The sequence below is a fragment of the Bos indicus x Bos taurus genome, chromosome 16 (assembly GCF_003369695.1).
Source record: "Bos indicus x Bos taurus breed Angus x Brahman F1 hybrid chromosome 16, Bos_hybrid_MaternalHap_v2.0, whole genome shotgun sequence".
Lineage (NCBI taxonomy): Eukaryota > Metazoa > Chordata > Mammalia > Artiodactyla > Bovidae > Bos > Bos indicus x Bos taurus.
This window is the reverse complement of record NC_040091.1, coordinates 50339603-50367104: the sequence shown is the minus strand read 5'-3', so window position 1 is coordinate 50367104 and position 27502 is coordinate 50339603. Positions and strand designations below refer to the sequence as shown.

The following is a 27502-nucleotide window of genomic DNA, read 5'->3' as shown; positions in this document are numbered from 1 at the left end:
GTGAGGAGGCCCATGTGTGAAGTCACTCAGGTTCCCTTTGGCCTGTTTCTGCTTTTGAACAGAGACCCTCTTGGAGTCCATTATGGCCGGGAGCCCCAGGGAGGCTGACGAGGGCTGAGCCTCACTGGTCAGTCTGGGCTCAGGGCATCAGCAGATCTGCTGGCCCTGAAACTATTCAGATGTCCTAGGAAGTTGTCCATCTTGTTTATGTTTCCAGACTTATCGGCATGAAAATTCCTACAGTGCTCTTGCTCCCGCAAGAGATACAATTATATTCTTTTTCATTCCTAACATAAAAGAGAAAGGTACCGCTCACCATGTATGGCATGTGTTTAGAAAGGGTCTGCTCTGCGCTTCACTAATCTCAGCAAGTGTGAGCTCTGTAGGCCCCTATTTCTGGAATGTTAACCAGGGTGATCCAGCCTCTGACCAGCTTAGTTCCCAGCTGCTGGGGCAGGGGTGGGGGGAGAGAGGTTTAAAAGGGCAGTGGGAGGGAGGCTCAGCCACCCCTGACCTGCTGCGTCCTCAGAATGTCTGATTCTGAGGACATTCATGTCCCTCCTCTCCAGTCAGTGTGGTGAAAGGGGAGAAACTTCTGTTCTTCTGATGCTATAAAGCTGCCCCCACTCCCCGGCTGCCTGCAGGTGGCACAAAGGCACCTCTGCGACACCCGGACTTTCAAGAGTGGACCGATGTCCCCGCAGATTCAGCCTCCTGAATCAGGGCTTTGCCCTGATAACACTGAGCTGACATCCTTCAGTGTGATGAGTCGGCCTGGCTTCTGTGGGTGTCCACCTTGCTACTCCATGGCCAGGAACGAAAGGGTGACAGTGCAAGCCTCAACCTCATCTTTAAATTCTTGCAAACTAGATCTCGGCTTCAAGTGTGGCTTTAGCCACAGGTGAGTATGTGGCTATGGTTAGGGTTAGAGGGCGATCTCCTTGCTTTTGATGAGTATGTGTGTGTGTTAGTCACTCAGTCGTGTCCAACTCTTTGCGACCCGATGGACTGTAGCCTGTTGGCTCCTCTGTCCGTGAAATTCTCCAGGCAAGAATAACCCTTCTCCAGGGGATCTTCCTGACCCAGGGATCAGACTCAGGTCTCCTGCATTGCAGGCGGATCCTTTACGTCTGCCACCAGGGAAGCACTTTTGATGAGTATATGAATCTCATATTAGGAGATGCAGAAGAGATTCATTCAAAATTAAAGTCAAGGAAACAACGAGGTGAATCATGCTTGAAGAATATAACATTACTCTGCTCCAAAGTGTCTTCAACCAGAAATTATCAACGAAGTGAGAAATTCTTGGGAATGTGAAACAGTTTTTTTAGGCATCTGAAACATTTACTCATATTGTTTATTTTACTGCTGCATGGTTGATTTACGGTATTAGTTTCAGGTATACAACATAGTGATTCAACACTTTAATGGATTTACTCCATTTAAAGTGATTACAAAATAATGGCTATATTTTCCTGTGCTGTACAGTAAATCCCTGTTGCTTATCTATGTTTATACACAGTAGTTTGTATCTGTTAATCCTATACTCCTGTCTTGCCCCTCTCCCGCCCTTCTCCCCACTGGTAGCCATTAGTTTGTTCTCATATATGTGAGTCTGATTCTGTTTAAATGTATTCCCTAGTTTGTTTTATTTTGAAGTTTCCAAGTACAGGGAATTCCCTGGTGGTCCAGGGGTTAGGTAGGACTCAGTGCTTTCACTGCGGGGACCCAGGTTCAATTCCTGGTTGGAAAACTAAGATCCTGCAAACTTCATGGCCAAAAAAAGGCATCACATATAAGTAATAACATGTGGTATTTGTCTTTTCCTATCTGACTGATTTCACTAAGCATAGTAATCTCTATGTCCATCCACATTGTTGTAAGTTGCAGAATTTCAGTCTTTTTATGGCTGAGTAGTATTCCATTGAGTATATATACACCACATTTTCTTTTTAAAATATTTATTTATTTACTTGACTGTGCCAGATCTTGGTTGCAGCATGCAATCTCTTAGCTCTAGTATGTGGTATCTAGTTCCCTGAAAAGGGATCAAACCCAGACCCCCTGCACTGGGAACTCAGGGTCTTAATCACTGGACCACCAGGAAAGTCCTCCGTATACCACATCTTCTTTATTCTTTCATCTGTTGTTTTTTCCCAACAAAAGGTCTTACATATTTATCACTAAGCCAAAGCACTAGTGCAGAAACACTGACGCAAAGAGAAAAATCATTTCCCACTAAAACTCATCCAGCTTTTCAAACAGTAGTGATGTTCTCAGAGTGATACAGTAAGATGCAAGTGACCTTGACACAGCATAAATCTGTGCCACCTCCCATGGGGGCTCCTTATAGACCCAGCCTGGTTCTTCTCCAATGTCTTCTCTTGTAGTTGTACCTGATTTTATTACCAGTTTTCATTTAAATCCATTGAGGAATGGGACAATCCTGCTTTTGCTTCTTGTCCTGGAATTACTTGATCCTGAAAGTCTTGTGAGAAGACCTGCTGCTAAGTCACTTCAGTCGTGTCCGACTCTGTGCAACCCCAGAGATGGCAGCCCACCAGGCTCCCCCGTCCCTGGGATTCTCCAGGCAAGAACACTGGAGTGGGTTGCCATTTCCTTCTCCAATGCATGAAAGTGAAAAGTGAAAGTGAAGTCGCTCAGTCGTGTCCGAGTCTTAGTGATGCCATGGATTGCAGCCTACCAGGCTCCCCCATCCATGGGATTTTCCAGGCAAGAGTACTGGACTGGGGTGCCATTGCCTTCTCCGGTGAGAAGACCTGGCAGGGAGTAAATTCAACCCTGATAGGATATGGCAGAGAAGAGACGAGATCCATTTATCTGTTGATGGACACAGGTTCAAAACATTTATTCATGATTTTGATCATGCTTGTGTCAAATGAAAACAAAAGCTGTGGAATTGTTTTTATCTTTTTAAAAAGAAAAAGAGTAAGTCATTTATTATTTCTTATGGGCAACTGTGCGATTTCTTAGTGAAACCAGAAGAAAACTCTGGAATTCCTTCTTTTCTTTTTGTGCAAAAAATTATGCCAAATCTCACAGTTTCGTTGGTTTCCTTAGAGTCAAAAGTCTGTTTCCTTTCATACTAATATGCTCAGATGTTTTCTTGGAAGTGTCATGATTAAGATTAATCCTCCAGGACACATTTCTGGGTCAGCTAGCTGGGCTGTCCTGTTCCTTCTGTGTCCCCAGTTCCTTCCTCTGTAAACCTGCAGCCCGAGTAGCCAGCCGTCTTCACAGGAAGAATCTGCTCATTTGACATGCAGTTATTTTAAAGTGCTAGGCCCCCACCGGGCTGGGAGAAATGGGAATGAATACAGAATCCTGCCCTCTTGATAAGTGGTGTCCTCAGCCTCACCCCCTACACTGACCTCCAGCTGACCTCACATTCTGCTTGGGTCCACTCCTCCCTGCCTGTCCCCTTCTCTTGCCCCCTCCTCCAACGGCACATCCTGGGGCTCAGCCCCTCTTATGGTCCCCCTTTAAGAAAATTATTTGCTTATTATTTTTGGCTGCCCTGGGTTTTCGTTGCTGCCTGAGGGCTTCCTGTAGTTGCAGAGAGCTGGGGTTACTATTTCTTGGGGGCGCCGGCTTCAGTAGTTGTGTCTCGAAGGATTTGTTGCTCCACTGCATGTGGGATCTTCCAGGACCAGGGATTGACCCCGTGTCCCCTGCATTGGCAAGTGGATTCTTAACCACTGGACCACCAGCGAAGCCCTATGGTTTTGATTTCATTGCATTTGGGTTTGCTATTTCCCTCCTGTTCTTTCTCTCACTTTGGCCATGCATTTAAAAGGAAGCTTTCGTATTTCATACAGATTTTCCATCCTTTCAATGAGAAAGAAGGACTTTCCAGTGATTGAAAACATCTCGTTGCTGAAAATGGGGCTCCTCCTTACTAATCGTTGATTTATCTTTGGCTACAAACGCCCTAAAAAAAAGTGTATTGGATGAACCGGCTCCCTACTCCCCAGCCCTAGGCCCCTCCGTGGTCCAGGGCTCCAGTTTCCCGCACAGGCAGCTTCGAGGGCTGGAGAGGGGGTGTTACTCCCACCCCGTGCTCAGAGAGGCAGCCTAGTAACTGCTTCCCACTCTGGCCTGAGGGTACACGTGGAGGCTGTGAGGCAGCGCACATGGATGAAGGACCAGCCTTGCGTTCAGCTGCTGGGTCACCAGCTACTCGGGGCATCGCGGGGAGAGTTGCCTCCACGTGCACCTGCAGGAAGCCGCGCCTCCGGGAGTCGCCAGAAGGAGGAGCGCGGCTGCGGCCCGTCGGGGTCGGCAGCACCGCCACCTGCTGGCCGCGCGGTGAACCGAGGCTGCGCGGGCCCTGCGTTCCCAGCGTCCCGGGGGCGGCAGGGTTCTTCCTTAGGAAAGTACCTGGAATTGCCTCGGGAAGTCTGAGCCGCCCTGTGCCAGGAGTCCACAGGGTGTCCTCCTCTGTTCCGCCCTCTGCTGCTCCACCCTGTTCTAGTTCCGGGTCTGAAGACGCTCTACCCTCTGTAAGGCGAGGACCCCTTCAGGACTTTGATTTTCCAGAAGTATTCTGGGTGTTCTTGCTTTTTAACATTTATTTTATTCAAGTATAGTTGATTCACAATGTTGTAGTTGATTTACAGTGTTGTGTTAATTTATTTCTTTTTTTTGGCGGGGGGGGGGGGGGGGGAGGCCTCTCAACGCAGCATTGTGGGATCTTAGTTCTGCAGCCAGGGATTGATCCTGTGCCCCCTGCATTGGAAGCATGGAGTCTTAACCACTAGACCATCGGGGAAGTCCCTGTTCTTGCTTTTTAATGTATTAATTTTATCTACGTTTTGAAAAGGTTATTGACATATGATTTTTAAAGTGAAATGCTTCCATTTCTAGAGTACAGTCGGATGAGTCAACAAACGTATAGCCGAAAAGTCCCAGCCGCCCCTCCCTGCCCGTCCACTCACTGGAGTCTTGCCTGTTTCTGGATTTTATGTAAATGAAATCCTGCTGTCCACCCCCTTGCATGTCAGGCTTGTTCTCTCAGCATAAGGAGGTCCAGATCCTTCCAGGGTGCTGCTCCTTTCAGCAGTTCACGGCCTTGTACCCCCAAACAGCACCCAACCCGCCACTCAGCTTGTGCTTCCTTCCCTGCTGGTGGACGCTGGGCGGGGTTTGCCCTGGTGGATGAGCTGCTACCAGCAAGCATGTTCAGGGCTGTGTGTTTCTGTGCTTCCAGTTTTCTTAACTGAAGACCTGGGTGCAGTGGAGTTTAGGGGACGTGGGGTATGGAATATGACTGACACTGTCAGATCTGCCAGATCATTTTCCTAAGTGGCTCTTGTATAGTTGACATATTTTATGTTTCTACCAGCAAGGTGTGAAACCTCCAGTTGCTCTACCTCCTGGTTAACACTAGGGATTTCTGGTCTTTTTAACGTGTGTTTATTTCTCTGGCTGTGCTGGGTCTTAGTTGTGGCGCACAAGATCTTTGTTGCATCACGTGGGATCCTTACTTGTGGCATTCGAACTCTTAGTTGGGGCACTCAAACTCTTAGTTGCTGCAGCATGTGGGATCTAGTTTCCTGCCCATGGATTGAACTAGGGGCCCATGCCCTGGGAGCACTGGACCACCAGGGAAGTCCCTATTTTGGTCTTTTTAAAGCTAGCAATTATACTCCAGTAAAAAGAATAAAAGAAAAAAAAATAAAGATAGTGAGTGGGTAGTGATGCCCCATTGTGTGTGTCCTGGTTTTTATTTGGAAAATAATTTAGGACCTCAGAAAAGTTGAGAAATTAGTATAGAGAGTTCCCATATACCTTCCACCCAGGTTCTCCTGGGCTTTACCTGCAATGCAAGAGACACAGGTTCAACCCTGGGTCAGGGAATTTCCCTGGAGAAGGAAATGGCAACCCACTCCAGTATTCTTGTCTGGAAACTCCATGGACAGAGGGGCCTGGCGGGCTGCAGTCCATAGGGTTGCAAAGAGTGGACAGTACTGCCAAGTCCTCCTGATGCTCACAACTAACACAGCCTTATGAGATTCTGAAGAGCAGGCAGCTGCTTGAGCACAGCACTGGCCACTACAAGACTTACTTAGGTGTGGTGGCTTTCCCACAATGCCCTTTGCCCTGGACCCACATGGCCTTTGGTCGTCATGGCTCCTGTGTCCATTCCAATCAGTCCTGGATATTCAGGGTTTGCCTGTTGCCCATAACCTTGACACTTCTAAAGTTTATTTTGTTGATTGCCCCTTAACTTGGACATGTCTAATGTTTTCTCCAGATTACAATGAGCTCATACATTTTGGCAAGAAGTGCTGTGTCCTTGGGCATCATAACGGGGATAACACAGCATCCATCTGTCTCTTGGCCAGCAACGTTCACCTTGATATCATGGTAAGGTGGATTTCTCTGTCGTAAAGTCACTATAACCAATAAATATCCAGTAGGAAGCTACTTAGAGACTCTGACAACATCCTCTTTCTCATCACACATCCTCATCACTAATTTCAGCATCTATCCATGGGCCTTGTCTACAGTTCTCACTGTTGTGGAGCCCCCTACCAAGGTCACAGGTGTGAGGCTTTGTACCAAGGTCACAAGTGTGGAGCTCTGCACTAAGGTCATCTCCGGAACTGACTGAACCCCAGAGCAACCGTTGCCATGAGCCCCCTGGATCTAAACCAGCCAGTTCTCAAGCCCCATGTTAGGTAAAAATACCCGCCCTAACTGTTAGGTAGTTAGAATAAAGGAGTCCAAAATGGCGGCGGCTAAAAGACAAAGAAGGGAAAAGCCCACGAAAATAGAGCAAAGGAATGTCCGAGGACAGGAGTGAGGACCTCAGATAAAACAAACAGCACTCCCGGCCAGCCCAATTTACACAGGGCAGACTCAGGGGAGGAGACAAATGTGTAAAAGGAAGAAGCCTAGAAGGATTGGGGGCTTCTCTTCTCTACACATCTTTCTAGTCAGCCCGCCCTCAGGCTTCAAGGACATATTTTCCTTTGCTTTCTAAATAAAACTGAGCTGTAACATGGAGCTGGTCTGTAACATGGAAAGGAAGAAATAAAACTGGCATAATTCACATATGATGGTTGTGTTTGTACATGAAACAATGTAATTCAGAAATACAATATTAGAGTCAGTAAGAGAGTTTAGCAAGGTAGCTCTACATAAAATCAGTATACATAAAAAAAAAAAATCAGTATACAAACTCCAATTGTATTTCTGTAAAGCAGCAAATTCTTAAAATTATGATTTACAATAGCTTCAAACAAAGCCAATTATCCATGAATAAAGCAGACTAAGGATATACAAAACCTCTAGAGGAAGAGAAAATAGAAAATTTCAGAGACATTTATCAATTTAAATGGACTTAACACTGTTCTGTCTGAGGAAATTACATGGGGCTGTAACACAGGTCCATCCATCGCTTCAAATTTTTGCTGAGGTGAGACAGAACCGAGGAAATTACAATATTCCCCCAACACTAACCAATCACCTAATGCCAGCCTTGCTCCAGTATTCTTGCCTGGAGAATTCTAGGGTCAGGGGAGCCTGTGGGCTACAGTCCATGGGGTCACAAAGAGTCGGACATGACTGAGCGACTAACACTCACTGGGAAGATCCCAAATGCCACAGAGCAACCAAGCCTGTGTGCCACAACTACTGAGCCCACATGCCAAGGGCCCATGCTCCATAACAACAGAAACTACCACAATGAGAAGCAGAGTGGCCACAGCTTGCTGCAGCTAGAGAAAGTCTGAGAAGCAATGAAGACCCACTGCATCCAAAAGTATTAATAAATAAATAAAACTTTAAAAAGAATATTTACCAGAAATAGAGGTAAACACTATGTGAGAACAGAAGATTAAAATTAGAGGTCCAGTCAGAATGTAAAAGGAATTTCATCAAGACAGAACATAGACTATGGAGGAGGCTTGTTCTTCACAAAGTTCCAAAACTAAAGGACATGAATATGTAGAATGGAGAGAACCACTGTGTGCACAGTACCATGAGCAAAGCCCACATCAAGGTATATTGTTGTGTTATTTGAGAACACCAAGAATAAAGATGTGATGAGAGAGTTGGACTATAAAGAAAGCTGAGTACTGAAGAATTGATGCTTTTGAACTGTGGTGTTGGAGAGTCCCTTGGATTGCAAGGTGATCCAACCAGTCCCTCCTAAAGGAAATCAGTCCTGAATATTCACTGGAAGGATTGATGCTGAAGCTGAAACTCCAATACTTTGGCCACCTGATGCAAAAAACTGACTCGTTGGAAAAGACCCTGATGCTGGGAAAGATCGAAGGCAGGAGGAGAAGGGACAGATGACAGAGGACGACATGGTTGGATGCCATCACCGACTCGATGGACGTGAATTTGAGCAAGCTCTGGGAGTTGGTGATGGACAGGGAAGCCTGGCGTGCTGCAGCCCATGGGGTCACAAAGAGTTGGACACTACTGAGCTACTGAACTGAACTGAAGGATAATGAGAAAATCCTAAAATCTTTCAGAGAGAACAAATATCACACACAAATGGTGAAGAATCATAATGACTTTGACCTTTTACACAGCAGCCCTGGAAGCCAACAGTTAAAAACTATGACTTCAGAAAGTTTGAAGGAAAAGTATTTTGAATTTAGAATTCTATACCCTACCAAACTATCCACAGGTGATGAACAGAATAAACACATTTCAGACAAGCTCCCTTCTCAGGAAGCTACTGACTTCAGCAAAATAAGAGAGTAAACATCAAAGGGGTTCCAGGAAAAGGGAACCATACAGGAGAAAGGCCAAGAGTCAGAGGGATGACGGCAGAGGAAGGGTCAAGAGGGCAGGGCTGTGAGTGGGTTGAGAATGCCATCAGTCTGCAGTGAAAAGGGGGTTCCAGAAATTAAACAGTTCTGATGTGTTTGAGCCTTTGGAAAATGTTATTGATAAGCAGGTGACAAAGAAAACTAGCCACATAAAATTCCAGGCACAAGAGAAATACTAGGTCACTATGAAGAGAAAGAGGATTTCCCTGGTGGCTCAACGGTAAAGAATCTGCCTGCCAATGCAGGAGACACACGAATTCGAATCCTGGGTCAGGAAGATCCCCTGGAGGAGGAAATGGCAATGCACTCCAATATTCTTGCCTGAAAATACCATGGACAGAGGAGCTGGGTAGGCTACAGTCCATGGGGTCCCAAAGAGTCCGAGACAGCTTAGCGACCAAAACAAATGAAGATAAAGTAGAGAAGGAGATATAATTTTTAAGCCCTCATTGTGAACAGTTGTGAAAATGTAGGGGTGGGGTGAGGTGGGCAGAGAGTTGTTTGGAGAGCATGCTTCTCCTTGACCTTAATGGGAAGTCCATAGAAATGTCTAAATGTATTTTATGTTTTTTACTTTTTTTAAAGTAGTCACAAATATATTCATTATTTATTTGGCTGCACTGGGTCTTATATTGGCAAGGGGGATCCATTTTCCTGAGCAGGTATCAAACCCAGGCCTCTGTACCGGGGTCCATCCCTGGTTGGATCCAGGGATTCCTTCAGGATGACGGCGTTGGCGAAAAGGGATAGCGTCAGTGGAGAGAATCAGAGGCCTAATTACAATTGATTTATGTGGGAAATTAATATACCTCCACGCTCCAATTACTTTGGCCTGAAGAAAGAGTAGAGACAAAAGGAAAGAAAAGGAGACGAGAAAGAATGACATGGGGAGACCGAGCTTAGTGAGCAGGGTCCGTAGCTTTATTTCCAGCAGGGGCTTTTATACCCAAAGTTGTACATAGAAGATAATAGGGGATGTAAAGTCATGCAAGGTCAGCAGACCTTGAAACCAGGCTTTTCTTCAGATACAAAGGCTTTATGATTTACATCATGTTCTGGTCAGGAGACCTGCTAACATTTTTCTTCTGATAAGAGTTAGTCAACCAGAAAAACTTATTTTCTCCAAAGGTGACTTTAGAGTTTAGTACCACTCCCCAAAAGCACTAGGCAAAGTTGCATTCCTATAGGGCAAGGGTGCAGCGGGGGTAATTAAAGGAAGAATTTATTAGCTCAGGAGTCTAAGGTTATTATTAACATTAAAGTTTATACTTATATAAACTATATTAATCAATACACTCTCAGGGACACAGTGGGTGGGAAATATGGAAACTTGGCAGCAGGCATTAACTCGACAAAGAATTCGTCTATTGATTTTATTTTAACAATTTCTAACTCCCTGGGAGGCTCTGCATTGTAACAGTCTCCTTGTGCCTCATACGGCTGGAAGGTCGCAAACAATCACATGCATAGCTGTTGGAGTCCGGAAACCTGTTAGGCAGGTTAGAAGGCTTTCTGAGGGGATCACAATTGGAACACACCTTATTATACCCTGGAGACTTAGTAACTAGAGCTCTAAGTTGCTTTTCTTACAGATAAGAGTGGTTGGGAATAGCCCCTCGTGACTGTCAAAGGAGTTGGTGAAAGTCATGAAGCAGTAAAACAGACAGGCTCAGGTTTTGGGGTAGATGCTCAGGTAGGCCCAGAGGGGCACCCCTCGAGTTCTGGCTCACCTTGCCCACCAGATCTCTCCCACATGACCTTGTCATGGGGTGGGGACTCCTGTGCTGGCTCCCGGCAGTCATGGGTGGGGACTCCCACGCTGGCTCCTGGCACCTCTGCATTAGGAGTGTGGAGTCTTAGCCACTGGATGATCAGGTTCAGTTCAGTTCAGTTGTGTCTGACTCTTTGCCACCCCAAGGACTGCAGCACGCCAGACTTCCCTGTCCATCACCAACTCCCAGAGTTTGCTCAAACTCATGTCCATCGAGTTGGTGATGCCATCCAACCACCTCATCCTCTGTTGTCCCTTTCTCCTGCTGCCTTCAATCTTTCCCAGCATCAGGGTCTTTTCCAATGAGTCAGTTCTTTGCATCAGGTGGCCAAAGTACTGGAGCTTCAGCTTCAGCATCAGTCCTTCCAATGAATATTCAGGACTGATTTCCTTTAGGATTGACTGATTGGATCTCCTTGCAGTCCAAGGGACTCTCAAGAGTCTTCTCCAACACCACAGTTCAAATGCATCAATTCTTCAATGCTCAGCTTTATTTATGATCCAACTCTCTCATCCATACATGACTACTGGAAAAACCATAGCTTTGACTAGGTGGACCTTTGTCAGCAAAGTAATGTCTCTGCTTTTTAATATGCTGTCTAGGTTTGCCATGGCTTTTCTTCCAAGGAGCAAGCATCTTTTAATTTCATGGCTGCAGTCAACATCTGCAGTGATCCTAGAGCCCAATAAAGTAAAGTCTGTCACAGTTTCCACTGTTTCCTCATCTATTTGCCATGAAGTGATGGGACCAAATGCCATGATCTTTGTTTTTTGAATGTTGAGTTTTAAGCCAGCTTTTTCACTCTCCTCTTTCACTTTCACAAAAGGCTCTTCAGTTCCTCTTCACTTTCTGCCATAAGGGTAGTGTCATCTGCATATTTGAGGTTATTGTTATTTCTCCAGGCAATCTTGTTTCCAGGTTGTGCTTCATTCAGCCCAGCATTTCACATGATGTACTCTGCGTGTAAGTTAAATAAGCAGGGTGACAATATATAGCCTTGACGTACTCCTTTTCCTATTTGGAACCAGTCGGTTGTTACATGTACAGTTCTCATGGTTGCTTCTTGACCTGCATACAGATTTCTCACGAAGCAGGTAAGGTGTTCTGGTATTCCCATCTCTTTAAGAATTTTCCATAAAAAAGATCTTCATGACCCAGATAACCACAATGGTGTGATCACTCACTTAGAGACAGACATCCTGGAGTCTGAAGTCAGGTGGGCCTTGACTTCAAAGGCTTTGGAATAGTCAATAAAGCAGTAGTAGATATTTTTCTGGAACTCTCTTGCTTTTTTGATAATCCAATGGATGTTGGCAATTTGATCTCTGCTTCCTCTGCCTTTTCTAAATCCAGCTTGAACATCTGGAAGTTCTCGGTTCATGTACTGTTGAAGCCTTGATTGAAGCATTTTGAGCATTACTTTCCTAGCGTGTGAGATGAGTGCAATTGTGCAGTAGTTTGAACATTTTTTGGCATTGCCTTTCTTTGGGATTGGAATGAAAGCTGACCCTTTCCAGTCCTGTGGCCACTGTTGAGTTTTCCAAATTTGCCAGCATATTGAGTACAGCACATTGACAGCATTATCTTTTAGGACTTGAAATAGCTCCACTTGAATTCCATCACTTCCACTAGCTTTGTGTGTGGTGATACTTCCTAAGGCCCTCCTGACTTCGGACTCCAGGATGTCTGGCTCTAAGTGAGTGATCACACCATCGTGGTTATCTGGGTCACGAAGATCTTTTTTGTATGGTTCTGTGTATTCTTGCCACTTTTTCTTAATATCTTCTGCTTCTGTTAGGTCCATACTGTTTCTGTCCTTTATTGTGCCTGTCTTTGCATGAAATGTTCCCTTGGTATCTCTAATTTTCTTGAAGAGATCTCTAGTCTTTCCCATTCTGTTGTTTTCATCTCTTTTTTTGCATTGATCACTGAGGAAGGCTTTCTTATCTCTCCTTGCTATTCTTTGGAACTCTGCATTCAAATGGATACATCTTTCCTCTTCTCCTTTGCGTTTCACGTCTCTTCTTTTCTCAGCTATTTGTAAGGCCTCCTCAGACAACCATTTTGCTTTTTTGCATTTCTTTTTCTTGGGGATGGTCTTGATCACTGCCTCCTGTACAATGTCACGAACCTCCATCCATAGTTCTTCAAGCACTCTATCAGATCTAATCCCTTGAATCTATTTGTCACTTCCACTGTATAATCAACCATAACAGATTTGATTTAGGTCATACCTGAATGGCCTAGTGGTTTTCCCTACTTTCTTCAATTTAAGGCTGAATTTGCCAATAAGGAGTTCATGATCTGAGCTAGTCAGTGCCTCGTCTTGTTTTTGCTGACCGTATAGAGCTTCTCCGTCTTTGGCTACAAAGAATATAATCAATCTGATTTCGGTATTGACATCTGGTGATGTCCATGTGTAAAGTTCTCTCTCTCATGTTGTAGGAAGAAGGTGTCTGCTATGACAAGTGCGTTCTTTTGGCAGAACTGTTAGCCTTTACCCTGCTTCATTTTGTACTCCAAAGGCAAACTTGCCCATTACTCCAGCTATCTCTGGATTTTCCAGTTTTGCAATCCAGTCCTGTATGATGAAAATTACATCTTTTTTTTTTTTTTTTGGTGTTAGTTCTACAAGGTCTTGTGGAGAAGGCAGTGGCAACCCACTCCAGTACTCTCGTCTGGAAAATTCCATGGACAGAGAAGCCTGGTAGGCTGCAGTCCATGGGGTCGCTAAGAGTCAGACACGACTGAGCGACTTCACTTTCACTTATCACTTTTATGCACTGGAGAAGGAAATGGCAACCCACTCCAGTGTTCTTGCCTGGAGAATCCCAAGGATGGGGGAGCCTGGTGTGCTGCCATCTATGGGGTCGCACAGAGTTGGACACGACTGAAGCGACTTAGCAGCAGCAGCTACAAGGTCTTGTAGGTCATTATAGAACTGTTCAGCTTCTTCAGCATTAGTGGTTGGGGCATAGACTTGGATTACTGTGATATTGAATGGTTTGGAAATGAACAGAGAGCATTCTGTCATTTTTGAGATGGTACCCAAGTACTGAATTTCAGACCCTTTTGTTGACTAGGAGGTCTACTCCATTTCTTCTAAGGGATTCTTGCCCACAGTAGTAGTTATAATGGTCATCTGAATTAAACTTGCCCATTCTAGTCCATTTTTAGGTCACTGATTCCCAAAATGTTGATGTACACTCTTGCCATCTCCTGTTTGATCACTTCCAATTTACCTTGATTCATGGGTTAACATTCCAGGTTCCTATGCAATATTGTTCTTTACAGCATCAGGCTTTACTTCCACCACTAGTCACATCCACAACTGGGCGTTGTTTTAGCTTTGGACCATCAGGGAAGTCCCAAAAATGTCTAAATTTAATACATCAAAAACCAGTCTTCTCTGGCTGAGAAACATAAAGGTTTCTGTCAGAAGAAAAGCTATTACAAGAGTTGGAAGTATTTGCCTCTGGGGGAAACTGGCATGTGACAGCTGTTTTTCACTGTCTTCATTTCTGCGAGAATTAAAACCAAACACACAGACACACACACACACACACACCATGCACTGGCGTAACTCTGATTTTAAAATATATCAAGTAAAAAAAGTTGTTTGTGAAAACGCCTCATCTCTACACCCAGAAGGCTCAGCAAACCGTCTCCACAGCAACCCAACGCGGCTCCGAAACCAGCAGCCCCACGTAGGGCCGGGCGAGGGTGACGCACTTCCGCCTCTGGCCCCGCCCCCCTGCAGGGGCGTGGTCGTCTGGTACCCTCGTTCCCGGCCTACGCGTGCGCAGTCTTCGGAAGCCTGGCGGCTTGGATGCCAGTGTCCCTACGCCTCCCTGGCCGCGGCCCCACGCGTTGAGAGGCGCGAGAATTGCCGTAGTTTTCAGTCTGTATTCGTCTCAAGACGTGTGCACACGTCGTCAGACGCGAGAGCGGACTCGAACTATTTTCCCGGAAGCAAGGCTGTCGGCTCCCCTCCCTGTCGGGGCGGGACTAGGGCCGTAGCTCAGCCCTCACTGCCCCTACGTCACGGCTCTGCTGGTCCTCCTGGGAGTTGTGGTTCGGGCCCGCCCCCCGGCCTTCGTCCCAGGGGGCTGCGGACTACGGGTCCCGGCAGGCCTCGCGTTGGCCCCTGAGCCCCTGGCGCCGGGGGCTTTGGGCGGCCTCAGCCAGTGGACTCCGGCGCTGCGCGGCACAGCTGAGCACCTGGCAGGTTGGCTGGCTCAGAGCAGTCTAGCTCGCGGGCTGGCCGCCCCACACACTGAGGCCGCAGCCGACCGACTGACAGACTCGGCGCTTCTCAGGCCCCTGGAGCCTAGGCGCAGAGCGGCCCGGACGCAAACTTCCGGGCAAGTGGAAGGGTCGACAGGGCCACTAGGCCCGGGGTCGGCAGCGGCGGGGGCCCGGGGCGGTTTCCCGAGGAAGGTGACGAATGACAGGGGCGGGACGGACCCGAGCGAGTGAGGAAGGGGTCACTTTCAGTGTGGGCGCCCGGCTCAGCCTGTCCAGCCCCGCCCCCCCCGCAGGCCAGCTGCTGGAGTCCAAGGCGCAGCGCTGGGCGCTGACGTCGGCTGAGCCGGGTCCGCCACCCCTCTGGGCCCTACCCCGGCGGCCCTAGACCCTCGGAGCCCTGCAGGGTAGGAGGCAGGCCCTTGGGGCAGCTCTGGTGTCGTTAGCGTGGGCCGTGCATGGGCGTGTAGACAAACCAGCGAGGCGCTGATTGTGCGTCTTGGCATTCCCACCCCCCCCCGCCCCCCCCGCCGCCGCAGGGTCGGATGGCTCAGGGCTTGAGCCGAAGGTTAACGGCCAGCCCCCAAGTCTCCAGGCTTCAGGGCTGCAGCCCACCTGTCTGTAGGCGGGCGGGGGACGACTGGGCAGCTAGATAAGAGAGCTCTTGAGGGGCTCAGATTTTGTCTGATGCCACGTCAAAAAGGTTTTGCTTGTTTTTTAATATGTCTAGGGTGTTGGGGTGTGAATAATCCTGCCTCTCTCCTTTTGAGCTCAGAACCAATAGAGAAAATAAGTAAAGGTGCCAGACAGGCTCCTGGTGGGCATCAGCGGGGCAGGGGTTGCGGGAGCATTACAGTGGGAGCACTGGCACACCAGGTCGTTCCTGGCGGGTCCCCTCCTCTCGCCTTTCCCTCTGGCCTGTTGCTCCAGGTGCAACAAGTATCTGAATGTCATGCTCCCGCCCAAGACTGGCCCTGTGCAGTGGTTGGGTGGTGACTGCCCTTGCCTGAGGGCTTCTGTTTGGGTCACCAGGATTAGGGTGATGGCCTCCTTCTACTTCCTTTAGGCCTTCTTCCAGCAGGTGACTGACAGGCCAGACTCCCTGGCCACTCAGGATGTCCACCTCGGCCTCAGCAAGAGCTGCCACATGACCGGAGCCTATGATTCGCCAAGTCTTGCCAGTTGACTGTGCCACATGTGGTGCGGATTTAAACACCGTCATTAGACCAGCCAGAGGTGCCCAGAAAGGAGTGGCAGCCTCTGGTGGCCAGCAGTCGGCACCCAAGTTGATTCTTCTCAATAAAGACAGTTTGCCAACTTCCTAGCTAAATGGGATTTACTCTTTGCAGCTTTTTAAAGTTTTTTTTCATAAAATAATCAAAATAGTGCAAATACTTTTATTTCTATACTGTCTAAACGTGTGCTTTAGAAATACTTCTGCCTTCCAAAGAGAAACTAGTAAACTAATAGAGCAGACCCAGGTGTCCACCCATTTGGTTGAGATGGTAAATGCTAAAAGTTTAAGACTGCCTTTTAAAACCCATTTTTCCCCAGACCTGCTGACTTTCTACCTGTTTGGTTTGCTGTGCTCTGTGTCAGCCATGGATTCCAATCTCCAACAGGAAATCTTGGTGGCTGAGCAAACTTGTGACCCGAGAAACAGCAGCTAAGCATTTGGGATGCTGACAAGAGGCTGGTGTATACGCTGAGGTAAGTGCCAGCTGCTCATGCCCTGAGTGCCTCTGTGTTTGTTCGCGCTTGGCCGTGTCCGACTCTTGGCGACCCCATGAACTGCTGGTCATCAGGCACCTCTGTCCATGAAGTTTTCCAGGCAAAAATACTGGAGTGGGTTGCCATTTCCTACTCCAGGGAATCTTCTCCACTGAGGGATGGAACCTCCATCTCCTGTGTCTCCTGCATTGGCAGGAGGATTCTTTACCATCGCGCCACTTGGGAAACCCTCAGGGTTGTCATAAACCTTTGCAGCGACAGCCTTTGGGGGTTCTGATGCCGCCAGATGCCTGGGTTGTACGCTCTGAGGAAGATGTCAGAGGACAGTGTTTCTGCCAAAAGGAGAAAAAGGAAGAGCTCTCTGGGTGAATTTCTCAGTGAAACAAGAGTTCCCTTCCTCCCTATCCTCTCCCTTCCCCTGACCCTGGTCCATTCCCCACTTGCCATCCCCTCCCTTCATACCCTTGGAGACCTTCTGAGGTGAGATAGTGAGTCCTGATAGTGGGAGGGCTGGGGACCTGGGGGTCACATGGAGCACGAATGGCCATCTCCTGGGTCCTGGTGACAACAATGACAAAGACCAGGCAGGGAGGCAGGTGGCAGAGTAGCAGAGAGACCTGGAAAGCCTCTGGGCTGCTTCACAGGGGTCCTACAATGCTGTGTCCGAGGTCTGGGAGCCAGGAGGGCAAGCAGGGGGCATTGTTGGGGTCCCTGCTCAGACCCAGCTGCAGTGATGCCAGGCTGGATGGAGGTGCTGCGGCACAGGACCCACCTGGGCACCCGGGGTGGAGTGTGGAGGGGAGGACTGCTCTTCTCTGTCCACTGTCCTTCAGGGGCACTGGTCTGAGTGGGAGGAAGCCTGAGGCTCAGCGTGTCCCTTCAGCTCTGTCCCCCATGGGCTAGTGGGCTCCCAGGGCCACATACTTAGGGAGCGTGGCAGGTTGCTGGCCAGCACTGGAGAACTGTCTGGCTGTGCTATAAATAGGGATGTGAACACGACAGGTGCTTGTCAGAGGCACTTCTTGTGACAGGCTGGACTTTGCTGGTGACCTAGTGGAGCCACTGCGGGCTGAGACTTGGTCCTCTTTTCCCACAGACCTTGCTGGGCACCTTCCACTCCTGACCATTCTCTGTCCATCCCCCTGAGGGCAGAGCCAGGCACTGGCCACACCTGCTCTCCTGCTTAAGGTGTCCAATCACCCTGAGTCTTGTTGGAGACAGTCTGCAGCCCATGGCCAGTGGATCTGTAGGCCTACAGAAAGGGTGGGTGTGGTGGCCGGCCAGGTGGGCTGAGAGGCTGGGCTCACAGGCTACAGAATAACTGTGGTGCTGACTCTTGGGAGAGCGTCCTTTCCTGCTCCTTTATCTCAATCCAGGGCTAGTTTCTGGGCCTTGCAGGTGGCATGTCCCCTGCGAGCAGGCACTCTCGCTGCCTATCTGCCCACACTTGTTTGGGTATGTGGTTGCCTGGCTGACTAGCTCAGCAGGAGTGCCTGGGAAGAGTAGGGGGCAGCTCAGCACTGCCCAGGAGCCATGGCAATCCTGGAGGCTCCCAGTGGGAGGAGGGCCTGTGCCCTGAAGGGCAGCACCTCCTCTCTGCCACTGAACCACTGGCTCAGGCTGGGCTGCCCTGCCCACTTGCACATGAGTGGCAGCTGCTGACAGATGAGGCGGCAGCCCACAGGCCCTGCCCTTGTCTGGGGCTTACTGGCACCAAAGAGCCACAGGCATTCTCATGTGGGCTTCTCGCTGTGGCTAGCAGGACAGAAAAGCCCTGGTGCCCCATCTTCAGTGGGTCCAGAGGTCATGGGGGGAGGGTGGCTGGAGGGCAGCGGGAGCAGGAGGCCGTACAGCCCCTGTGGGGCAGCCGTCCAGGTAAAGGAGTAGCAGGGTGATTTGCTGAGACTGGGCTTCGAGTTCGAAAGACTTGTCATTTCAGATGGTCTACCAGTATCTGGAAGCTCTGGCGGTCCTGGGCAGGGTGAGGAGGGAGTGGGCACAGGCACCTGTGGGGGTTGGGGAGGACTCGCAGAAGGCTGAGCTGGCTGAGCAGTTCATACCACAGAATCTGAGGGTCATTCACTTGGACTCTAGGCTGGGTGTGACCCAGGAGCCTCGCCCTGTAGGCAGTGCCCCTCCCCTGCATACCCTGTGCCGGGCGCTGGCCTACAGGTGAGACTGGACAGAGGGTGGCCGTCAGGTGACCTGTGGGCTCAGGCTTGGGATGCTGATTGTTGAGCTGGGGTTGGGGGGGGTGGTCCAGGTGCAGGGGTGACATGTGGGTTTCCTTCCCTGTTGCTGGTCAAGCCTTGGGCTGGCCTGGCAGGCTATGGCTGCTCTGGGCCACTGGGCACTAGAGGGAGTAGCTATACCCCAGAAGGTTTCCAGGCCTCCTCTGGCCTTCCAGGGGCCACTGGAAGTGCAGTGAGCTTCGTTCAGGGATCTAGGCCTGCATCTTTCCTGGCCTTGGGGCCCTCATGCTGGGGAGGCAGTCTCCAGAGATGGAGGGGTGACTGCTCCCTTACTGTCCTGGGGCCCCAAAACCCCTACCTCTTCATTACTGTCTTGGGGGGCCCCAGGTCCCCTCCCACTTCAGGTCCTGTTGCTTTAAACTCTTAGGGGTTGTTCAAATCCATTGATGTTAAACCAATTTTATTGAAGAATCACATAATGCCAGGAGGCACAGGTCATGAGTGATCCAGCTTTGCAAAGTGAACACACATGTAACTGGCACCCAGATGAGGAAATAGCATGTCCCCGGTTCCAAGCCCCTGTGACTGGCTTAGCCACGGTCTCCCTGCCTCCGGCGCCCTGGCTTTGCTTGTTCCGCCTGTGAGCTTCCTGTCGGTGGGGTCAGGTGCATGGCTCCTCTCCTTCAGCGTCCGTTTGTGAGCTCTGCTGTGTAGTGTGGTGGGTCGTGCTCCCTTGAAAGTAAATCTTCTCAGGACCTGGTTCACGCGGGCACTGCTGTGAATTGTGCCAGCTCCGTCAGGGCCTGCCTGGGGTGGCCAGGCCACACCTCTCAAAGGAAGGCCCGGCAGTGAGGCCGAGTGACGGTGCAGCACCGCTCACCGGCTGTGGGTAGCATCAGCCCCACAGCGTGCTAGGTGCTGGAGGTACCTGTCGCAGGGTTTTCCTGTTTTCTGTCAGATAGTCTGCTTTGTGCATGAGGTCAGCAGGCTCTTTCCTCACTCTGGGTACGTGGTCTTTGTGCCTCTCTAGTCTTAAGTGCCAGCCAGTGTTTCTTCAGAAAGTTTTGTCTTACCTTGCATGTTGATATCTGCAGTCCTAGTGGGCACCCCCCTGCCCCCCACCCCCATGCCAGGCACCCAGAACCTGATCTGCTGCTGTGTAGACCTTCTGACCAGATCTTATTCCCTGGTCCCTGGGGAGCTGGGAGTCCCATCACCAGGACTGCCCCCACACTACTGCTCCAGCTCCCCACAGCTGCTGGAGGGGGGCAGCTGGGGGAGGGTCCCTTTCCAGAGAGGTGTCCCATTGCCCTCCAGCCCCAGGGCATTTCTGCGTGCCCCTCCCCCACACTGGTTTCCCTCTCTCCCTGGCAGTCCTCTGGTGTGACCTCGTGTGGCTTTCTCCATGTGGCCCAATGGTCCCCTCTCCCCGCAGGCCTCCACCATGGACCCAGACCCCCAAGCGGGCGTGCAGGTGGGCATGCGCGTGGTGCGTGGCGTGGACTGGAAGTGGGGCCAGCAGGACGGCGGCGAGGGCGGCGTGGGCACGGTGGTGGAGCTCGGCCGCCACGGCAGCCCTTCGACCCCCGACCGCACGGTGGTCGTGCAGTGGGACCACGGCACTCGTACCAACTACCGCGCGGGCTACCAGGGCGCACACGACCTGCTGCTCTATGACAACGCCCAAATCGGTGCGGGCCTGGGGGCGGGGCTGGGGCGGAGCTGGGCTGGGGCGGGGCCTGCGGCACTCCTGACGCTGCGCCCTGCAGGTGTCCGCCACCCCAACATCATCTGCGACTGCTGCAAGAAGCACGGGCTGCGGGGCATGCGCTGGAAGTGCCGTATCTGCTTCGACTACGATCTCTGCACGCAATGCTACATGCACAACAAACACGACCTGGCCCACGCCTTCGAGCGCTACGAGACGGCCCACTCGCGCCCGTGAGTCCCCCCAGCCGTCCCAGTGTCCCACCCCACCTGCAAGCGTCCAGGGCCTCCTGAGAATGCCTCTGACCCACGACGAGCCTTGGGAGAGCTGGAGCTGCCTCCTGCTGACTGCTCTGCTGCAGGTCAAGTCTGTCCTGAGCCATTTCCTGGAGGAGTGACCAGGGTGATGATCACCCCAGGGGCCTGGGCATTGACACCAGCCCCAACCCCCTACAGAAGGCGACTGTGTCCACCTCGCAGGTCTGCGGAGGTCGGTGCTGTGGATGGGGCCTCCTCTCACCCTGACCCTCGTCTCGCCAGGCTCTCCCTGGCCCCCCAGTGCTGCCTGACCGGGGCTCTGAGAGTGGCCTGTGTGGTGTGCTGCTTGCATCTGCTGTGGTCAGGAGGGCCCACGCTAGGGAAGATGGGCTCCCAGAGGCGCACCCCTGCCACCTACACTGTCGCCTTTGGCTCCTTGACACCCCCACCCGTGGAGGGGAGGGATGTGCTGGCTAGTGAGGGAGCTGGGAGCAGCCATCCAACACCTCTGGCCAGGCCTGCCTTCCTCACGCCAGTTGTTTCTCACATGCTGAACCCTCCCCAGGCCAGGCCGGGTGCTGAGCTCTGGGCATAGCTCTGACAGGATACCTAGCTCTCCAGGAGGTGGCAGATGTGGTGTGACCACACACAGGAACCATGCGGTGAGGGTGGGCCTGGAGCACCCGTCCAACCTGGTGTCATGAAAGGCCCCTGGAGGGAACCAGTCAGCAGCCCCACTCAAGGTCCAGTGTGGAGGGCACTGGCCTGGGGCACCTGCTGTTCCAGGGGAAGAGACCCTGGGGCGGGAATGGGAGCAGGGCTGGCAGAGCATAGGGCCTGCCTCTGGCACCACTGCCCTTCATGGCCTGGGACCCACTCTGTTTCCCGTAGGGTCATGCTGAGTCCCCGCCAGGGCCTCCCAAGGATCCCGTTAAGGGGCATCTTCCAGGGGGCGAAGGTGGTTCGGGGCCCCGACTGGGAGTGGGGCTCACAGGATGGTGAGTGGGGGCCAGGTGGGAAGGTCGGGGGCTCACAGGATGGTGAGTGAGAGGGCAGGAAGGTGGGGGACTCACAGGATGGTGAGTGGGGGGGGGTGGGAAGGGGGGGCGGTTGTGGGAGGCAGTTTCCGCCAGCTGTGGCTCATCTTCATGGCGTGGGTTTACCCTGTTGGTGGGGCCACTGTCTCCCAGGAGGAGAAGGGAAGCCAGGCCGAGTAGTGGACATCCGTGGCTGGGACGTGGAGACAGGCCGGAGCGTGGCCAGTGTGACGTGGGCTGATGGCACCACCAACGTGTACCGTGTGGGCCACAAGGGCAAGGTGGATCTCAAGTGTGTGGGCGAGGCAGCTGGCGGCTTCTACTACAGGGACCACCTCCCAAGGCTTGGTATGGGGGGCCGTCCACCACGTGCCCCGCCCCCCCCATTTGCCCTCTGTCCTGCCCTGGGCCCGGGGGTGGTCTCTGGAGTCACTGAGGTGAGTGGTGTAGGCAGAAGGAACTGCCTGAGCCAGGCCTGCTACACCCCCCACCCCCAGGCAAGCCCGCAGAGCTGCAGCGCAGGGTCAGTGCTGATGGCCAGCCCTTCCAGCGTGGGGACAAGGTCAAGTGTCTGCTGGACGCGGATGTGCTGAGGGAGATGCAGGAAGGCCACGGCGGGTGGAACCCCCGGATGGCCAAGGTGAGATGCCCCACCTGGTGAGTTCCCGTGCCCACCCTCCCCATGTCCTCTGGCCCCCCACCCTCCTGCTCCACCTGGCCACCGCCTCCATGACCCGCCACAGTTTATCGGACAGACGGGCACCGTGCACCGCATCACAGACCGTGGGGACGTGCGTGTGCAGTTCAGCCACAAGACCCGCTGGACCTTCCACCCTGGGGCTCTCACCAAGGTGCATGGGGGGGCTTAGCTGAGCCCCTTCTGCTCACTCTTCACCCCCTTTCATGTACCCGCTCGGCCCTGGGAGTGCCTTCCTCTGGCCCTGAAGGACGAGGTCAGGGCCTGGTGGGTCTGAAGGGGATTCAGTCCAGGGAGAGGGACCTAGATGGGAAGGGGAGGCCCAGGGCATTGTTGGAAGTGGGGGCAGACCAGGGCCCAGTGTGTGTTCCGAGGGCCAGGGGAGCCTCGCAGGCTGCAGGTGGCATGGTTGGGCAGAGTTCCTAGAATGCTACTGTGGGTGCCGCCTGAAAGGTGGGAAGGCCCCTTAGGACAGGGGTGGATCCTGGATCAGGGTGGTGGGGCATGGTGAGAGCTGTTTGAGAAGCAGTATTTCTCAGAAGCAGGAGGGAGGAGGTGGAGGGCAGGTGGCAGAGCATCCGGTGACGGCCCCTGGACAGAATGCGGAGCCAGCACTCAGCTTGAGTTGGGGACACCTGGGACATGTGGGCCTTCAAGGAGGGGGTATGGCGGGGTCACAGGACAGGTGGTTTATACAGTGAGTTCTGTCTGTGCAGGTGAGGGCACAGGTGTGGAGAAAGTTGCCAGGGAAGGTTTGGGGTGCGGGAGGAGCAGCCCCTGACCCCGCCATGTTCAGGCTCTGCCCCCAGTCATCTTGGCGCCCCTCCTCCAAGCTGGGCTGGGCTGGTCTTGGCCATACTGCCCACCCTCCCATCAGCCCGTGATCAGGCCTGCCCCAGCCTGAACACCCCTGAGCTGACTCTGGCCATCACCCCCGTGGCTCTGAGGCTGGGCCAGCAGGGCTATCCTGGTCACCTGTCACCCTTATTGGGTGAGACTCTGGTTGTGTTTTCAGGCAGGGGCTGGGGTCCTGGTGAGGTGGAGCTGAACGAGGGTGGGGGCCTTCCTGCTCTCCGACCCCGGGCAACCATGCCCGCTGGGGCCCCTCATGTGCTTCTCTTTTGCTCCTCTGTCACTCAGCAAAACTCCTGCTTGGTGGGTGAGGTGGTGCGGGTTATCGATGACCTTGACACGGTGAAGCGGCTGCAGGCTGGCCATGGGGAATGGACCGATGACATGGCCCCTGTGAGTCCCCCACCCCTACCTCCATGCCCATCACACTAACCCCTGGGAGGCACGCCTGTGACCCCACCCTCTCCTCATTCAGGCTCTGGGCCGCATTGGGAGAGTGCTGAAGGTTTTCGGAGACGGGAACGTGGGTGTGCTGGTCAGTGGGAAGCTGTGGACCTTTAGCCCCTCCTGCCTGGTGGCCTACCGGCCTGAGGAAGATGCCAACCTGGACGTAGCTGGGCGAGCCCGGGAGAACAAAAGTGAGAGCGTCCATTGAGCAGCTCATTGGGGCAGGGCTGCCCTGGCCACCACTGACCCTCAACCCCACCCTCCCCAGGCTCCCTGAGCGTTGTCTTGGACAAGCTTCGAGCCCAGAAGAGTGACCTGGAGCACCCAGGGAAGCTGGTGGTGGAGGTGGCTCTGGGCAATGTGGCCCGGGCTCTGGACCTGCTGCGGCGGCACCCAGAACAGGCGAGCCTGAGACCTGCCTCCTGGCCCAGGCAGCCCCAGCGAGGGGGCCAAGGGCCAGGGACTGACCCTCTGCCTCTCCCGGCAGGTGGACACCAAGAATCAGGGCAGGACTGCCCTGCAGATGGCTGCCTACCTAGGCCAGGTGGAGCTGGTGCGGCTGCTGCTGCAGGCTCAGGCGGGCGTTGACCTGCCGGATGATGAGGGCAACACGGCACTGCACTACGCAGCCCTGGGGTGAGGCCCGGCCAGAGTGCGAGGGGGCTGGGCCTGCAGGTCCAGCCGGTGGGCACATCGCCCCTCCTGCTTCCTCTCCTGCCAGGAACCAGCCTGAGGCTGCCCAGGTGCTCTTGAGCTCAGGTTGTGGGGCCAATGCTCTGAACAGCACTCGGAGCTCAGCACTGCATGTGGCCGTGCAGAGGGGCTTCCTGGAAGTGGTGAAGGTCCTGTGTGAGCGTGGCTGTGACGTCAACCTGCCTGTGAGTGCTGGGTCCCCTGGCTCTGGCCCTGGGGTCAAGGAGGTCATGGCTGAGATCTCCTTGCCAAGTGATCACTGGCCTACCACCGGCAGGATGCCCATGCTGATACACCCCTGCACTGCGCCATCTCAGCGGGCACTGGTGCCAGCGGCATTGTGGAGGTCCTCACCGAGGTGCCAGGCATCGATGTCACTGCCACCAACAGCCAGGGCTTCACTCTGCTGCACCATGCGTCCCTCAAAGGCCACACACTGTGAGTTTGGGGTGACACACAGCTCCTGCTGTGCCACCGGGCCACCCTGGGTCGCCCCTGACCCCAGAGGCATCTCGCTGCTCCCACAGAGCTGTCAGGAGGATTCTGGCGCGGGCACGGCAGCTGGTGGACGCCAAGAAGGAGGATGGTTTTACGGCACTGCACCTGGCCGCCTTCAACAACCATGGGGAGGTGGCCCAGGTTCTCATCCAAGAGGTGTGGACAGAGTCCCCTGGGCTTCGGACTGGGGTGTCAGGGCCCACCAGGTTCCCTGGGTTGAGCCCGTGCCCACCCCTCCCCAGGGCCACTGTGATGTGAACGCTCGCAACCGTAAGCTGCAGTCCCCACTGCACCTGGCTGTGCAGCAGGCCCACGTGGGGCTGGTGCCACTGCTGGTGGATGCGGGCTGCAGCGTCAACGCCGAGGATGAGGAGGGGGACACGGCTCTGCACGTGGCCCTGCAGCGCCACCAGCTGCTGCCTCTGGCAGCTGATGGGAGCGCAGGGGACCCGGGTCCCCTGCAGCTGCTGTCCAGGGTGAGGAAATGTGACTCTGGGTGCTGGGGAGGGGGGCACAGAACTGGGCCACAGGCTCCTTTGCCCTCCCTGCCCTCAGGACGGCCGGATCAGGTCTCGTAGGGCAGGCAGTCTGGGCCACAGTGGTTTGTTCTGCGACCCTGGTCACCACTGCTGGCCCAGTGTTCCTGAGATTCTGACCATCTGGGGAGAGGGAGTGGGGTCTAGCGGGGCTGGGCCCTGCTATAGGCCGAGTGGTGTGTCAGAACATGGCCTTCATGCCACCAACTGCCTAGTGGGGCCCTTTGCCTCCGGCTCCAGGGGCCTCAGGAGGCAGGTGCTCAGGCCTCTGCAGCCAGATACCAGCCGAGGCTTCCTTCAGACCAGTGTTCCCAGGCACTCGCCCTCACCAGCGTCTGTCCTGCCATCCAGCTACAGGCCTCGGGCCTTCCGAGCAGTGCAGAGCTGACGGCAGGCGCGGCTATGGCCTACTACTTAGCGCTGGAGGGCGCCGACCTGAGCTACGCCAACCACCGCGGCCGGAGCCCCCTGGACCTGGCTGCCGAGGGTCGCCTGCTCAAAGCCCTGCAGGGCTGTGCTCAGCGCTTCCGGTGAGCCGGTGGGGAGGCGGGTGGGGGGCGGGCTCGAAACTCCGGGCCCTTTCAAGACCCCTGTCCTCACGCAGGGAGCGGCAGGCTGGAGGCAGTGGCAGCGGGGGCTCGGCCCAGGGTCCAAGACTGGTGCTCAGTGCTCCGAACACTGTAACCAACCTGCATGTGGCCGCGCCGACGGGCCCCGAGGCCGCTGAGTGCCTAGTGTGCTCGGAGCTGGCGCTGCTGGTGCTGTTCTCGCCCTGCCAGCATCGCACAGTGTGCGAGGGTGAGTGCCGGGTGGGGAGGGGGCCGCGGCCGGGCTGGACGGCCCCTCACTCAACCGTGCCCTCCCCCCCGCAGAGTGCGCGCGCAGGATGAAGAAATGCATCAGGTGCCAGGTGGTCATCAGCAAGAAGCTGCGCCCAGGTGGGGCCCGGCGCCCGCCCCGCCCCGCTGCCCCCAGGTGTGGGCCGCTGCGCCCGCCCGCGGCCCCGCCCGCTGTCCACGGCCCCGCCCCCTGTCGTGGCTCACATCTCTGTTCGGGTTCTCTCGCAAGACCTCAGCCCCGAGCCCCCGCCCCTGACCTGGACCTCTTCCGCAGACGGCACGGAGGTGGTCAGCGCAGCCCCCGCGCCCGGCCCACCGCGGCAGTTGGTGGAGGAGCTGCAGAGCCGCTACAGGCAGATGGAGGAGCGCATCACCTGTCCGATTTGCATCGACAGCCACATCCGCCTCGTGTTCCAGTGCGGCCACGGCGCGTGCGCGCCCTGTGGCGCGGCGCTCAGCGCCTGCCCGATCTGCCGCCAGCCCATCCGCGACCGCATCCAGATCTTCGTGTAGCCGGCGCCCCCCGCCTCGTTCCGGGGCCATGCCCCGCGGCCGCCCTCACGAGCCCTTTCTCTGTATTTTATAAAAAGATTGCTGGACTTTGTGCCTGGTTGCCTGTGTGGGGCGGGGCCGTGCGGGTCCCCCACCGCTGACCGTTCTGACCGCACCCCTTACACCGTTGGCCCAGCGCTAGGTTCTGCGCCTTGGCCAGAGGCTTACAGGGCCTCTTCCGACCCATATTCTGCCCTTCCCAGGACTCACGGGTCCAGAGTGCTCCCCGGACCCTGGCCAGAAAGAACGGGACCCCGGGCTTGCGGTGTCGTCCAGGGGCACTGAGTGGACCGAAACCCCAGCAGTAGCCACCTCCTGTCTCCTGGGGTGGGCTACAGAGACGGGTTTTGGCTAAAGCAGGACCCGGTCTCGCAGCAGACTGTGCGGTCCTGGCTAAGTGGGGAGTTGGGCGAGGCCTCTGGTTTGAAGCCAGGAGCCCCGGCAGGGTCCCAGGACCGCTGAGCGTGGGAGGCGGAATATGGATTTGGGGAGAGGGTAGGACACAGGACGGAGAGGGTCGGTGTGCTGGCTCGAACTTAGTCATGAAGTGGGGGAAGGGGGACTGCCCTCGTCTGGACCCAGCAGCCGGGCGCTTTCCAAGAACCACCAAAATGCTCCCCTGGAGCCTCAACG

The 27502-nt window shown here is 53.7% G+C and overlaps 1 protein-coding gene and 1 pseudogene across 12 annotated transcripts; one reads left to right on the top strand and one right to left on the bottom strand.

Annotated features, from left to right (window-relative positions):
• Window positions 1-2220: 2220 nt before the first annotated feature.
• On the bottom strand, window positions 2221-4210 carry LOC113906220 (annotated as a pseudogene).
• A 10201-nt stretch (window positions 4211-14411) lies between these two features.
• MIB2 (mindbomb E3 ubiquitin protein ligase 2) lies at window positions 14412-26985 on the top strand. 12 transcript variants are annotated; one of them, XM_027565191.1, is made up of 20 exons: window positions 14412-14949; window positions 16385-16540; window positions 20189-20444; window positions 20523-20694; window positions 21610-21716; window positions 21909-22103; window positions 22253-22395; window positions 22499-22606; window positions 23593-23697; window positions 23780-23942; window positions 24020-24153; window positions 24239-24387; window positions 24473-24629; window positions 24722-24882; window positions 24972-25098; window positions 25185-25418; window positions 25830-26008; window positions 26083-26276; window positions 26351-26453; window positions 26592-26985. In XM_027565191.1, exons 3-20 carry the CDS (start codon window positions 20198-20200, stop codon window positions 26968-26970), a joined length of 3057 nt encoding a protein of 1018 aa, XP_027420992.1. In that variant the 5' UTR covers window positions 14412-14949; window positions 16385-16540; window positions 20189-20197; the 3' UTR covers window positions 26971-26985. The 12 variants fall into 12 exon arrangements, with proteins under 12 accessions (XP_027420992.1, XP_027420999.1, XP_027420998.1 ...); XM_027565197.1 differs by having other exon boundaries at window positions 14417-14949; window positions 22511-22606; window positions 26351-26416; window positions 26592-26917; XM_027565196.1 differs by having other exon boundaries at window positions 14418-14949; window positions 26351-26416; window positions 26592-26917.
• Window positions 26986-27502: the final 517 nt, after the last annotated feature.

Excerpts from the sequence above, each read along its gene's own strand:
- MIB2 (XM_027565191.1), top strand. The coding sequence starts at position 20,198 with ATGGACCCAGACCCCCAAGCGGGCGTGCAGGTGGGCATGCGCGTGGTG. Across the intron at positions 23,943-24,019 it reads GCGAGCCCGGGAGAACAAAA|GCTCCCTGAGCGTTGTCTTG; the intron begins GTGAGAGCGTCC and ends CACCCTCCCCAG. Across the intron at positions 25,419-25,829 it reads CCCTGCAGCTGCTGTCCAGG|CTACAGGCCTCGGGCCTTCC; the intron begins GTGAGGAAATGT and ends CCTGCCATCCAG.